This window comes from Rhododendron vialii, chromosome 7a (genome assembly GCF_030253575.1).
Source record: "Rhododendron vialii isolate Sample 1 chromosome 7a, ASM3025357v1".
Lineage (NCBI taxonomy): Eukaryota > Viridiplantae > Streptophyta > Magnoliopsida > Ericales > Ericaceae > Rhododendron > Rhododendron vialii.
In genome coordinates this window covers 19,843,836-19,858,946 of record NC_080563.1, presented here as the reverse complement: position 1 = coordinate 19,858,946, position 15,111 = coordinate 19,843,836, and the positions used below count along the sequence as shown (strand labels likewise).

Sequence of the window (15,111 nt, the reverse complement as noted above, 5' to 3'; positions counted from 1 at the left end):
TGATTGATTTGAAAAAGTTTAAGAAACCAGTCCGTCATAACCATATCTGGGTTCGGGAGCCAGGTTACGAGAGGGGAAGGGTTTTATGGCACCCCTCTCGCCCAATCCGGAGATTGGTCTCTACTTAGGCATTTGCGAAAAATGTTTGTTTTGCGGTTCTATTTCATTAATCAATTTTTAGCCAATTAGGGCGGGGGAACAGTTAATCGGGAATTTAAAACTGTAACAGTTTGCAGGATGTGATAGACATGGCGTGGATAAGCGAGATAATAAGTAATTAAATGGAATGAAATTCAAAACATCAATCAAACGTCAAGACAATGCTGTGTATGACTTTGGTACGAAAAAACGGCCAGCTTGCATGCATGAATCCATCTGCATGCAAGCAAACCGTCGCGCGACAATACCATACACTCGCGCGAGTGTTGATACCTCACCAATGGTTTGAATTTCACCCCCTTTCTAGGCTCTGGAAGGACCAGTGCTCACCCAGGTGCAAACCAAGCAGTTTATAAGTACTTGAAAGTAAACAATATTACAACAGACAGATGGAAGTATTATGGAAACATGACCCCTAAACAGTGGGGGTGTCTAAATAGAGGCCAAGGCCAAGCTGCTCATGCAAGGGCAATCCCTGGAAAACAAAGCACCCTCGCGTGAGGGAGTGATACACGCGCGCGATTTTTCAGACTGGACTTGTAGGAATTGCTTTGCATGCTTAGGGCTCTGAGACATGTTCAAGAGTATCCCCAGGAGCATTCCGAACCAAGTGAAGTTGTAAACTAAGCTAAACTATGATTTTTAACATGCGAAGCAGTGAGTTAATACTTTTAAAAGACTGGAAAGCAACTATAAACACGACAAGAAGCTTAAAGACCAACATCCCTTCCCCACGTGGTCCAATCTCGTGCAGACAAAACCATCGCGCGAGTGAATGAGACCATCGCGCGAGGGAGTGCTTGGCAACGGCTCTTGAAACCTTGCTAGCTTTAGGGCCAGAACTGGTATTGATTACCAGCCTTGACCCTGCCAGCCCCCCTCAGGGGTTCGAACAGCGAGCAGAAAGGTATTATACCTTTGCTTGAGTGTCTTGGAGATGGCTTGAATGAGGTGGTGAGGCTTGGATAGTGACCATGTGGGAGGGAGTGTAATATGGGGTGCTTATATTCAAGCTTTTCTTCTTTTTTCTTAAGGAAAAATTGGTAACCCCTTGAAATGAAGCATTGGGGGGGGGGGGGGGGGGGGGGGGGGTCTTATAAAAGGAGGAGTTGGTTGGTGGCTAGACAAGGCCATGCAACCAGCCAACAAGGCTGGTCACAATTGGTTGGTGGAGAAGTGGGGGGGCAAAGGTGATGGGAGAATGGGGTAGAGGTGGTGCAAGGGGAGCCCCCCAGAACGCTGTTCAGTTGACGAAACGGGGTCACATAGGCCTGTAGCCCCCTGATCACCACGCAATCCGGGTGAAAATGACAGGTGTTGACCATCGCGCGAGATAGTGAAACCATCGCGCAAGGGTCAAGCTAACCCCGCGAGGGTCAATAGTCAAAACTTTGACTTTGACTACCACCTGGCAGAAAAGCATCGCGCGAGGGTTCCAGTGCATCGCGCGACTGTCAAACCTGGGGCCCAGGTTTGGATTCAAGGGTTTTTAGGGCTAAGGGTGGGTTCCACATGCGCCAAACTCAAGCCATTCCAAGTTCTCGAGACTGTTTTCGACCTGATTCATCATCGGGGAAACAAGAAACCGAAAACGAAGTAAAACGATCGAGAAATCAGATTGAGGTGTCTATAAGAAGCAAGCTGATCCCAGTGCCCCTGCTCCTGAAAACTTCATACCTCTTATCTCTGGAAATACTTCAATCTTTTTGATTTGTCAGTCGACTGGACGGCTTCAGACATTTGGAGTTTTGCCGTTCCAGAGTTTGTAAATATTTGATACCGAAGCTGTACTTTTTTGTTTATGACTTGGTGCTATAACTCATTTTACTTTGTGAATGAATGCTTTCTTTTCCTGAATGTTATCTTTGAAATGCTTGTATGATTGGTTTGCTGCTCGGGTGATGATGCCCCTGCTTTGGGGAGATTTGAAGAGTTGTAAAACAAGTTTAACCGAATCATTAGCCGAAGCATTTTGCTAAGCATAAAAAAGATGTTTATTCAGGGAAAGGTGATTTAATCCGAAGCCCCTGCCTTAGGGGGGTCGAAAGGGACAGAATTATGGAATCCGAAGCAAGTATTTATTGAGTTTTGAATTTTCATGCCCCTGCTTCGGGATAGGGTGGTTCGGCTATTTACTTGGGAGAGTAGACGAGTGACGTGCAAACTCGTGTAAACTCATGAGTCGGTAGGACTGCTAGGGGGTTTGGGCTGGGGTCTCGAAGGTGAGATAGCGTTGGCCAGGACCTCGGGATGCAGCCAAACTGAGCAGCGAATGACTATAGGTAGGTCAGTATAAGGGGCTCGGGAAAAGCCGAGTATCCTTAAAGCCAACGACCACGAGTCCAAATGATCACTAAGATCGGGGAGACTTTTTAGGAAGTTTTGCCCGAGGGAATTACCCAAGAGAGGACATAACCCCGAAAGTCGAAATAAAACGGTCCGATCAATGATCGAACCGAGTGAAGATAAATAATAAAAACAAAAAAGAACAAACGTTGGCAAGGAAAGATTGTTCTCATTAACACTTGATTGGTACTGTCATTACATAAGTAGGCTGTCACCAAAACGAACTTAGGTAAAACTGAAAGAAAGTAGAGCGACGGATCTTTGGGGCCGAAAGGTTGCTAGCCATAGAATTTCTTCAGGTTATTTGAGTTCCAAGTTTTAGTAATGGGAGAGCCGTCAAGCTTCTCCAACTTGTAATTTCCTGAGCCAAGGTGCTTAAGAACTCGGTAGGGGCCCTCCCAGTTGGGCATTAGCTTTCGCTTTTTTGATTTCTCCACCACTTTTTTCCAGACGAGATCGTCAGGTTTGAACGACCTAAGGCGGACGCTTCGGTTGTAGCCTTTTGCAACCTCTTGTTGGTATGACACGAGCTTGATCCTTGCGTTGTCACGTTCCTCTTCGGCTAAGTCGAGATCCGAAGCAATGCTGTCATTGTTCACCGACTCATCAAAGTTTTCTGTATGCATTGTCGGGAGCCCGACTTGGAGGGGGATGACCGCCTCCATTCCAAATGCCAAGGAAAAAGGAGTGCGACCGATGGATCGCCGAGGTGTAGTACGGTAGCCCCAGAGTACCCTGGGTAGCTCTTCGGCCCACTTGCCTCGGCGTGACTCGAGTCGTCGCTTAAGTTTGGATGAAATTGCCTTGTTTGCAGCCTCAGTCTGTCCGTTGCCCTAGGGGTAAGCCGGAGTGGATGTGTCCCATTTGATGCCGTACTCATCTAATAGGGCTTGGTATTTCTGTCCGATAAACTGCTGTCCATTGTCTGTAATAATGGCGAAAGGGACATCGAAGCGTGAAATGATATTTCGCCAAACGAAACGAATGACGTCTGTTTCTTCAATAGTTACCAAGGGTTCGGCCTCGACCCACTTTGAGAAATAGTCTATGGCGGTTAGGAGGAACTTAAATCCTCCTGGAGCAACAGGGAGCTTACCGACGATATCCATGCCCCATTGGGAAAAAGGCCAAGGGCTTGTGAGAGGGCTAAGATCCCGGGCTGGCTGATGGATGATAGGGGCGAACATTTGACATTTCTTGCAACGCTTGACGAACTCTTCAGAATCCTTCTTCATTGTTGGCTACCAATACCCTTGGGAAATGGCTTGGTGAGCGAGGGACCGCCCACCGGAGTGACAACCGCTGTCGCCGGAATTGAGCTCTTCAATGATGCCTTGTACTTGGTGTGGGTGTGCAACTAGTAAATATGGACCGGTAAAGGATCTTCGGTAGAGTTTCTAGTTTGGATTGAGCCAGAAGAGAGAGGCCTTGTTGTGGAGTCGGTGAGCATCCTTTTTGTCGGGGGGAAGGGAGTCATCTCGCAGGTAACCGACGATTTCGTCAATCCAGCTCGGGCCAAGCTCTATGTTGAGTACCTCCTTATCTAGCGCTTCGAGCTCAAAATTGGGCTTGTCAATGGAATTGAAGGAGATGGAACGGTGTCCTGTAGATGAGCATGCCGAAGCGAGCCCTGCAAGGGCGTCGACGTGGGCGTTTTGTTCCCTGGAGATGTGCTCGACTCTGATTGCTTTGAAGCATTTAATGAGCTGGACTGCGGCGCTGAGGTAGGTACGCATGCGATCATCCCGAGCTTTATATTCCTCGAAGAGTTGGTTAACCACCAATTGAGTATCGCTGTAAACCACGAATTCTTCGATGCCAATGGCTTCGGCAGTCTTGAGTCCTGAGATTAGTGCTTCATATTCGGCCTCGTTGTTAGAGGCTGGGAAGTTGATGGAGAGTGAGCTTTCGTGCAGGACACCGGAGGGGGAAAGGAGGACGACGCCTGCACTTGTGCCTCGGCTGTTGGAGGCGCCATCAACGTACATTTTCCAAACATCTCTATGAAAAAGTTGCCAGGCTGTGCTAGGGTTGGCCTGGAGTGCTGCCTTGGTGCTTGGGGTGGGAGCCGAAGCAGGTGTATCGGGCGAAGTAAGTTCGGCGATGAAGTCGGCGAGCACCTGGGCTTTTATTGTTGTCCGAGGCTGAAAATGGATTTCAAAATTGGCAAGTTCAACGGCCCACTGAGAGATTCGGTTGGAGAGATCTGCCTTCCGGAAGAGAGACTCGATGGGGTATTCGGTAAGAACGATGATGCGATGTGACTGGAAGTAAGGGGCGAGCTTCCTGGAAGCTGAGACGAGGGCAAGAACGAGCTTTTCTAATGGTAAATAACGCGTCTCGACGGAGGTCATTGTTTTGCTTGAGTAGTAAATGGGCTGGTGCTCCCGTCCATCCTTTCGGACAAGCACCGAGCTTATAGCGTGCGGAGAGACAGCTAAGTATAGGAACAAGTTTTCTTGACCCCGAGGCATGACGAGGAAGGGGGCTGTAGATAGGTAGGTCTTCAACTGCTGAAGGGCTCGATCACAGTCTTCTGTCCAATTGAAGCTCCGTCGGCTACCCTTTAAGAGGGCGGAAAATGGCTGACATTTGTCGGATGAGCGACTAATGAATCGATTTAGGGCGGCGGCCATGCCTGTTAAACGCTGAACATCTTTCTTGTTGTGTGGAGCCGAGAGTCTTTCGATGGCAACTAGCTGAGCAGGGTCTGCCTCGATACCGCGTCGGGAAACGATGTGGCCAAGAAATTTACCGGAGCTTACGCCGAAGGTGCATTTTTCGGCATTGAGACGGAGTTTGTGTTTTTTGAGAATTTTGAAGGTTTCGGCGAGGTGGGATAGGTGATCGCTGGCAACCATGCTTTTGACTACCATGTTGTCAATGTAGGCTATCATGGCGTCACCGAGCAGACGCTTAAACATCTTGGTTATCATTCGCTGAAAGGTGGCATCGGCATTTTTCAGGCCAAAGGGCATAATGAGATACCCAAAGATCCCATGAGGGGTGATGAAGGCTGTATTTTCAATGTCGCCTTCGCTCATGGCAATCTGATAGTAGCCCCGGTAGGCGTCCAGGAAGCTGAGTCGGGCATGGCCGGCCGTGGCGTCGACGAGCTGGTCGATCCGCGGGAGGGGGAAATAGTCTTTCGGGCAAGCATCATTGAGGTTGGAATAATCAACGCAGACTCGCCACTTACCATTCTTCTTTTTGACCACGACGGTGTTTGCTAGCCATCTAAGGTATTGCACTTCTTGGATAGCCTTTACATTTAGGAGCCGGTTGACTTCGTCTATGACGGCCTCGGAGTGGATCGGGGAGGATCGCCGTGCTTTTTGCACAACGGGGCGTTTGGCTTGGTCAATGTTGAGCTCATGGCAGATAAACGAGGAGTCGACCCCGGGCATTTCATATGGGGTCCATGCAAATACTTCAAAGTTCCTTTTAAGGAAATCGAACGTCTCGCTCTTGTCGGAATCACAGAGTGAGGAACCGATGAGAAAGAAACGAGAACCGTCTTCAGTGATTGGAAAGGTGACGAGGTCTTCTTCGGATTTCTCGTCGGCAGGTCTGCCGATGTCTTCTAGAACTGGGTCCTCGGGAACCTCGATGAAGTTGACCCGGGAGGTCTGCTTACTGCTTCGGACTGCGTTGACATAACATCTTTTGGCCCCGATGTGGTCTCCGTATTCGTCTTCCTGTCGCCCATTGGCGCCGATGAAACGGACCACCTGGTGATAAGTGGAGGCGATGGCCTTTAGTTTGTGTAGCCAGGTACGCCCGACAATTGCGTTGTATGGGCTAGGAACATCGACCACCACAAATTCCATGTCGAGGACCACCGAACCGGCACGAACGGGGAGAGTGATCATACCGAGGGGCCATACCGGGGCTACGCTGAACCTAATGAGGGGGACTTCAGAGGGACGGAGGTTGGTATCCGAGAGTTTCAGGTCTTTAAATAGAGAGTAGTACATGACCTCGGCAGAGCTACCTTGATCAATGAGGATGCGTCGGACGTTAAAGGTTCCGATACGCAGCGTGATCACGAGGGCGTCGTTATGAGGTAGCTGGACGCGGTTAAGGTCCTTCTCGGTAAAGGTGATGGTCCACTTGGAGCCGTCGTTTGTTTTTGGGCGCTTGGGCTCGGGACCAACCATCATGACATGCTTGGAGGAAGTGGCATCATATAGTTCGGCACGAAGGACGCGAGCGGCTTCGGAATTGAGAGGGCAGTGAATAACATGAATCGTTCAAACTTCTTCTTCGGTGCTGCCTTCTATGTGCTGCACCCGGGCCCTGGTTTTTTCGTGGTCAATGAGGTTATCAAGGTGACCCTCCGCGACAAGCTGCTCTAAGTAAGACATAAAGGGTTTGCAAGCGGTGGAGAAGTGACCTTGTTCATTGTGGTAACTGCACCGAACGATAGGGTTTTTGATCTTCCCGTTTTCGGTTCCAAGCTTCTGATTTGGGAAGGAGAAAAGGGGCTGATCTTTTACTTGTTCTATGATCCGGTAGATAGGAATGGTAAAGACGATTTTTTCGGCGTTGAAATCATTTGGCTTCGGTCCCTTCCGTGGGGACTGCTTGATGTTGTTGACCTGTTTCTTCGAGATCGAGACGGGTATGGGAGCTGGGGCGGGTACCGAAGCAGATGCTGTTTTTGAACTTGTGGACTTTTCGATGCCCCTCTCGGCCTTGGACTCGATGAGCTGGCACCAGACCTCGATACGGGTCATGAGGTCCTTCATGGAGCTGGGCTTGTGGCGGGCGAGGTCGTCGTAGACCTGTTCGTCTTGGGAGGTTAGACCGAGTTTGAATCCCCGGGCCGAGATGAGACCATCACAGCCTTCTATTTCGTTAAACAACTCCTAGTAGCGACCGGCGTACTGTCGGAGTGTTTCGTCGTTTCGTTTTCGGAGAGCAATGAGAGAATCAATTTCCTTCTCGTGCTTGTTGCTCGTAACGAACCGAGCCATGAAGGCATTGCAGAGGGAGTCGAAAGAAGAAATCGACCGTGCTGGGAGCTGGTTGAACCATGTGAGGCCCAGGTTGCCGAGACTTGTAGAGAAAACCTTACATAAGAAAGCATCGTCCGAAGGCTCGTTCCGAAGAAAAAGGGACATGACGAGCTTGTACTGTACCAGATGAGTGTAAGCCTCGGTCTTGCCATCGTACTTGGCAAACTTAGGCTGGGTAAATCCTTTCGGGGGGCTGATCGAGTCAATTTCTCTCGTGAAGGAAGAGGTCGTGAGTCTTTCGAGTCTGGCATCGCGGTGAGGTCGGATCGAACGATTGAAACCGTCTGGATGTTCAGGTGCGGTGCGTTTTTTCGGTGCAAGTTGATCCAGCCTCTCATACTCCTTTCTCTTCGGAATGATGCTTGATGACTTACGGGGGGAGCGTTCGTGGTTTCTTTGGCTATCCCGGGGGGAAGGCTTGAGGCGCTTTGTAACCGGGCTTCTGTTACGGGCTTCCTTGGTGGGCCTTATGATGCTTGGGGTGGATTCACGCCGTTTCCTGCCGATCCAAACCGAATGAGTGGAAGAGGTAGAGATGCTTCCTGCTCCGAGCCTTTCGAAGGCGGATAACCTCCGACGGGATTGATTAGGAGAATGAGAATGCTCTCTGCTCCTTGCTTCCCAGTTGGTTCGGCCGTCAACTGCATCTGGTGGCTCCAAACGGTCTTTGACTGAGGGTCGGGCCGGTGTTCCACCAGGCGGCCTCCTTCACGGCTGCGGGAAGGGCTGTGATGGTGTCTTCTTCCGCCGCGGCTTCCGGAGGATTGAGATGGAGAGATTTGCAAGAGGTGCTTTATCTCTGCCAGCTCGTCTCGGACATGTTTGTCCCATTCTACAACCGTTGATAGGTTGTCGATTTTCCTTTCCAGGTGTCGGATTTAGGAGTGGAGCTCAGAGGATGGAGTGCCATCTGGTGTTGAGGTTTCGGCTCTGATTTTGATGGACAAATGAGCTTTTCCCTGGGCGTTGGCTCCGTCAGGGGTCAGGTCATGGCCTCCGAGAGGGCTGAATCCTAGGGTAGTGTCGCTACGGTGCGTTTCTTCAAGTTCCACAATATCTGGATGGCCTTTTGGAGAACAGGAGATGAATACTCAAGATCAGGCTAGCGTCCCCAGCAGAGTCGCCAATTGTAGGGGTTCGATTTGACAGGATCTTGGCCTGGGTTAGGGTTCTCCTTCCGTAGGTTCGTTCTCTTGCTTCTGGACCTGCAACAAGTCACTAGGGCTAGAGTAGCCCAGTGACCCTCCGACGATCAAGTCAGACCTCATGGGAGAATATAGATCTAGGATTAGGGTAGAATGACATACCTCTAAAAGATGAGTATCCCTTTGTATTTATAGACCTAGGTTTGCTTGCCCTCCAAGTTAGCACATGGAAGATACGCTCGGGTAACCGCCTCGGGTGACGTCACATGTGACGACAAGAGCGAAAAAGGTTACGGAGCACATGATCAGATCTGACCATAATTGTTGTGTCTGCCACATATCTTCTTTTGATCCCTTCTGGCATAACAAACTCTCATTGCGTGAGCTCTGTGCGAACGTCTACGCAATTATATTGCGTGTTGCTGGTAGTTTACCAAGGCTGGCACAGAAGGATCTTCTACCGGACGTTTATCCCAACAATACGTCACGACCTATTTGTATTGAACTTCGGAATAAAATCCCTACCTAGACCTCGGTTCCCGGCGTCTGGCACGGTCACCGGGCTCGTGACCGAAGCCTCCACATGAAGTGACCCTATCAATAAGGGTTGATGAATAGTCATAATTTGTTGCTTCAAGTGTAAAGAGGTAAACATGTGAGGTTTGGTATTTCCCTATCGATTCCAAACGGGAATTGATTAGAGATCCTTAGAGTTTTGAGAAATGCAGGAATGGGATAAACATACTCAAAATTAATATAAATGTTCTTATCACATAAGACAAAAGCCATAAAAGCCTGAAAAGTAGGTTAAACATTACAAGAGAATAAAAGATACAACTAAAGAAGCCTGAAACATATAGGCCAAATTTACAGTTGTACTATACAGACTAGCTAATGATTCTTGGACTTAACTTCCAAGAACAACTTGGAGAAGTAGCTCCACTTGCTATTTGTAGCATTGTATTTCTCTTAATATTTCAGAAAGTCAGTGTTGGCCATTGTTATGATGGCTTTAGTCCCTTGCTCATCACAGGAAATCTTGGACAATTCATGATTGATCAACTCTTTCCGTGCTAATAAAATTTTCTGTTGCTCATCGAGTTGACTTAAGCGTGCAAGGAGTTCAACCTTTTCATTCTCAATTTGTTGCAATTCATCCCTTAGCTGATGAATGTTGCTCCCCATTGTGTCCAATTTTGTTGAAATAGCTGCAAATTGACTGAGAGTATCTTGCTTGTTCTTCATTTCTTTCTGGCAATAGGCTGTTATTGTCAGACTCTCGCTTATAATTGAGCCAAACTCCTCAAGTTTGATTTGCTCAGATAATGAAAAAATCTTCTTGGATATCAAATAATTCACACAGCTAGTAAAAGCTGTAGTGTGATCAGTAGCAATTTCCAATAAAGGAAGCTCAAGCAACTCAAAGAAGGTTTTCATTTCATCTTTGGTCTCTTCACTAAGTTCAGAGGAATTTGGAGGAGTCAAAGATTCAGAAAGTTCAGAAATGGACCTTGAATAGAATTCAAAATATTTCTTGGTTTTAGTCAGCATGAGGTCCAAGTCAGAGGTTGGTGAATTGGTTGTCAAATCAGCATCAGTCCTATTAACAGATGGAGGAGAGGCCATTGGAGTTGTGGATTTAATGGTCAAATCTGGGGTGTCGATTCCCACTTCAGTCTGTGGCTGCTCTAGGACCTCAGTAGCCTCAATCGATGGTTCCATTGAAAGAAAAGGCTCTGGCATTATTTCTCCTTGAGTAGGGGAATGGATCTCTGGCTGTTCAACATTAAAAGTCTCCTTTTCTACAAGAGGTTCAACTTCCAGAATCGTAGGAAAATTAGGAACTGAACTCAAAATGAGGTCAGTAATAGGATCGAATGGTAAAACCCCTGGGGAAGTTGAAATGTTTCCCATGTCAGAAATATTGTCACCTTCATCCAAAATTGGTGCTGGACGTTTCAAAGGTGAATGGGCATTAGATGAAAGATCAGGTTTATTGACAGAAGAGGGATTGACAGGAGTTAACAGGTTTGTAATCGAACCTTTGTCTTTATCACCTTCATCATCTAATTGAGGTGTCAGTTGGAGTTTTCTCCTTGTTTTCTAGCATAAAAGAAAAGAAGTGAATCAATAAAGGACTAAGACATGATATCTAAGTCCAATAAATTAGCAGAAAAAATGAAATTATTACCCTTTGAAATGTTACCAATATCTTTGAGTCTTCAGCTATCTCTGTCGGACTTGTCTGTCGATCGGGTAAGTTAAGTCCCTTCATTGCATTTGCCATAAGTGGAGGATCTCGCAATGTATCTTGAACTTGAGAACTCCTGGTTCTTTTCTTTGTTGGAGGTAAAATCTCAGGTTTCTTCCCTTTATCTTGACCTCTTGGACCTCTTGGTTTAGAAACAGGAACTTTCTTAGGAACTGAAATTATGAGAAATCAATAGTAAGAATATAACCCTTATGACCATTAAGTAAAGGATGATTTCATAAACATAATAGAGGATACCTGGCAAGGAATCTTCAGGGTCAAGCCTCAAAAGACAGTTACTCAACTCTTTGTTAAATATGGTAGGTTTGATACAATCCTAAAACAACTTGAATTCTGAAGTGAAAGAAGGATCGGCCACAAAACTCACAAGCTGGAAATTGGCCTTGATACTTTGAAACTGACCAATCAATTCCGTGATCAAAGAAATTTGAGTTACATTTGGCCTTGTCTTAGCCAAATCCTTAATCCTTGGATGAGTATGAGGGACAGGGATCCCTTGCACCAAGCCAAACTGTCTAGCACATTGATTTGGCATATAAACTTCAAAACTGCAGTTTGAGAAGCGTGTAATTGATGGAGAGAATCCTATCGATAGGAACCTCGAGATCAAGATACTAGCCCAAAATTCATTGACCGTTTCGGTTGGAACTAAGAATTTAAGGATGGGTTCTATCCTTTTTGATGCTGAGTAATGACAGTCCTTAAAAGGAAGCCAATTAGGTAGTTCTTCAAAAACAGGGCTATAAAAAGCCTTGAAATACCTCTTGAAAGATGAATCTTCATGTTTGGGTTCATGAGCTAGTAAGTGTTCCGCATAGTTCAAGCATTCGCCCCCATCTTTCCTCTTCGGATAAAAACTCATGGGCTTAAGATATGGAAAATAGGCGTACAGCCATGCTTGGAGGATCCAGAACGGACCACCACAATTGCAGGTGATTTTATTCTGTGTGAATGTCCACAATCCTTTATATAATGTCCTTAGCACGAAGGGAGCTAATGCAAGCTTCGCATCTTGAGCCAAACAAATGGCTAAGCAAAAATATTCCCTGGTAATCTTCAAACCAGACACACATAGTACGTATTTGTTGAGCCAATACAAGTAAAATGCTACTTTTTCAGTAAATGATGGCTCTCTGAGATCAAAAGTACTAAAAATGGATATAAAATTTGCATAACTCCATGAGTTATCAGAATCCTCGAACGGTGGATCACAAGGGTGATGATCCAGGGCAGCATTAACTTCTGTGCCTGTACTCGATAGGCCAGTCAGATGAATAACGTCCAAAACAGTGAGACTCATGGGGCCATACGGAAAAACAAAAGCGTTGGATGAAACAGACCAAAAACAAGCAGCAGCAACAATCAAATTAGGGTTAAATTCGAAGGCGTGTGTAGATAGGTCTATAGCTTCATAAATACCCATTGCATGCAACGAGAGATGTAAATATCTCTTCATACGATCAACCCATTTTGCCCAAGATGGGAACACGGTGGGCTATGATCGAATTGTTCCTTTGGTATTCCAGCCAGTGCGATGGAGACCTGGGAGCGAAAAGAGCAAAGACTCGTCGAAACTCACCGAAAAGTAAGTCGGTAATGCGTCAGGGGAATTTGGAGAGTAAATAGGACCCAATATGAATTTGGAGGGATAATTAACTACAGGAATGAAATAGAGAGGTAACTGAGGTGCCTCCTTTAGACATTGAGGGTACCTTGGAAAATATGACTCCGTTGGGATCTCAGTTTTCTGAGAACTCGATTCTTTCTTCTTGATTGACTGAGGAGTCGATGACTTGGAAGAAGCCTTTGAGGCCATTGCTTTGCTTAGTAGAGCTTTCTAGGGCGCTATCAATTCCGGAGTTGATTGTTTGTAATGGTGCCCTAATTTTTATAAACGAAAGGGTATATATACGTTGGGAGAACCCCGTGTGTTGATCACGCCTTTTAAAAAGGTGAAGGAATTATTTATTCGAGTTAAATGATTTTAACTCAAATAAATAAGGGGGGCATTATTTGTACCATAATTGAGATTTCCTTTTACCCGTCGATCGGGCGACACGTGGCAAGGGTAAATATGGGCCAATAAAAGAATAAAATGGACTCACCTTAATTAATTAGGATGGAATTGAATCGATAATGAAACTAAGAAAAGTCTTGTCCGTCGATTGACCAACACGTGGCGTATTTTTATGGTCCTTTGGTCCGTTGATCAGGTGACAGATGTCAAAGGGAATTAAGTCCCATGATTCCATGTTAACCACAATTAACGAGATAGTTTTTCAGACATGGGCATGATCGGCAGTTGAAGAAATTATTTAGCCAGAAGTTGAAGGAGTTCCAACTGCTACTTTGGAGGGAAGATTTGAATTCAAAAATGAAGGGATCTCTATTTATAATCAAAGTGCAAGACAATTTAAGAACACACAAACAATGTCAATCAGACATTTATTTTTTCTTTTCTAGGAGTAGAATTAAATTGTAATTGTTCACTCAATCATCTTGATTGATTTTTTTTCTACTTCGAGGTTAATAAAGTCCATTTTGTTAATCTTCTGTCATACTCCATCCACTTCATTGTTTGTTTCCAAAGAAGTCCTGAAATACGACAATAACCAAATTCCACACTTTTCACACTCACATTCCAGCAAGCTTACTATACGATTTCCGGTCGATTCTCTATCGATCGGAAAGAAAACAAGAATTTTGGTAACAAGCCCGTGTCAGACCCCTGACGCGGGGATTGCTAAACACCTCTCCTCCGTAATCTCTCTCTCTCTCTCTCTCTCTCTGAGGTGGGTTTGTAGCTAGAGAAGATCAATGGCGGACAAGCCGAGCAGAGGATTGGTGGTGTACGGAGATGGGTTGGCTCGTTACATCAATGAATCGCATACCCAACTCCACTCCCTCGCATCTCGAGCTTCCTGTGGTTTCTTGTCCCTTCCCAATTCCCCTCCTTCAGGTTCGATCCTCTCTCTCTCTCCACTGTATTGGATGAGTGCACAAATACCACAGGATGTGATACACCCACACACACATAACCACAGGGATATGATATGATTAATCCTTACTGTTACTCCGATGGGCTTTATATATCCAACGGGATTAATCCTTCGCAATTAGTCCCGTCTAAAAAACGGGCCCCATCATTATCAAAATTTCTGTATTTTGGGCTTTAAATTTTCATCTTTGGTAGATGTAGGAGTAATTGTATTTGAAGGCAAAGAGGGTTTGGAGATAAGCGTTGGGTTGTTTAAGAAGATTTGATGAGTTGTTTAAAGGGTGAGGATTGGAGCATTCATTTTCTTTCATCGAATGATAAGGATTTGGGAAATATAAAAAGAAAAAGATTATATGGAAAACCTTGCGACTGTTTATATGGAATCTGATGAATTATTTGAAGAGTGAGGATTGGAGTGTGCAATTATTTCATAAGAAAGGAGTTAACATAGATTGTAGGCGAAGTTAGGAAACTTTTAGAACTGATGTGATCAAAACCGTTTGAACTGCGAAATATAAGATCAAGCTTTGAACCCAATTTTCACTGTAATTGCATTTCAAAAAGAAAAAGAAAAAAAGAGAGAGTATCAATCGGAGAGGGACTTGTGTATCCATTTTCCCAACTTCGTATCAAGTCTCAGACTTGTCGTCGGCTTGTCGCTATTCCGTGCAGGTACGTAAACAATGTAGATATGAGTTTTGTGCTATAGTATGTGACTGAAACTTCTATTCAAATTTCAAGCTTTTGTCTCTGACCATGCCAAGGTTTAAATGTCGGGTTCAATCCTAGTCCTAGATAACTACTTATGACATCAAACAAATTCTGATTTTGTTTAAAAGAAGAAGAAGATGCAAGTATAGAACTAGAATCAAGGTACTTGTTGGTTCTAGAATTATGGATGTTATTTTTCCTCTCAAGGGTTGAGCATAACGCATTCTTAACTTCTGAGGTGCTTATTTTGCTGAGGCTTGGACAATTTGGCTGTTGATGAAATTGTCCTTTCTGGCTTCTGTGCCTTTTGCAACTCTCTCTCTCTCTCTCTCTCTCTCTCTCTCTCTCTCGGTTTTTTTAATCTTTGTTGATACATCACTGTATCTTTTGGGAATCATGCTACTACGTTTGAAGCCAATTGGTTGCTCAAAAGTAAATGAGAAGCTTTGGCCTCTCCCC

At 45.6% G+C, this 15,111-nt stretch overlaps 1 protein-coding gene across 1 annotated transcript in view; it reads left to right on the top strand.

The window, feature by feature from the left end:
• LOC131333460 (uncharacterized) overlaps positions 1-15,111 on the top strand; it is a 40,733-nt gene that overhangs the window by 22,020 nt on the left and 3,602 nt on the right. The window contains exon 2 of the mRNA XM_058367990.1: positions 13,708-13,902. Coding sequence (XP_058223973.1) covers positions 13,761-13,902 — 142 coding nt within the window. The 5' untranslated portion in view covers positions 13,708-13,760. The remainder of the gene's footprint in view (positions 1-13,707; positions 13,903-15,111) is intronic.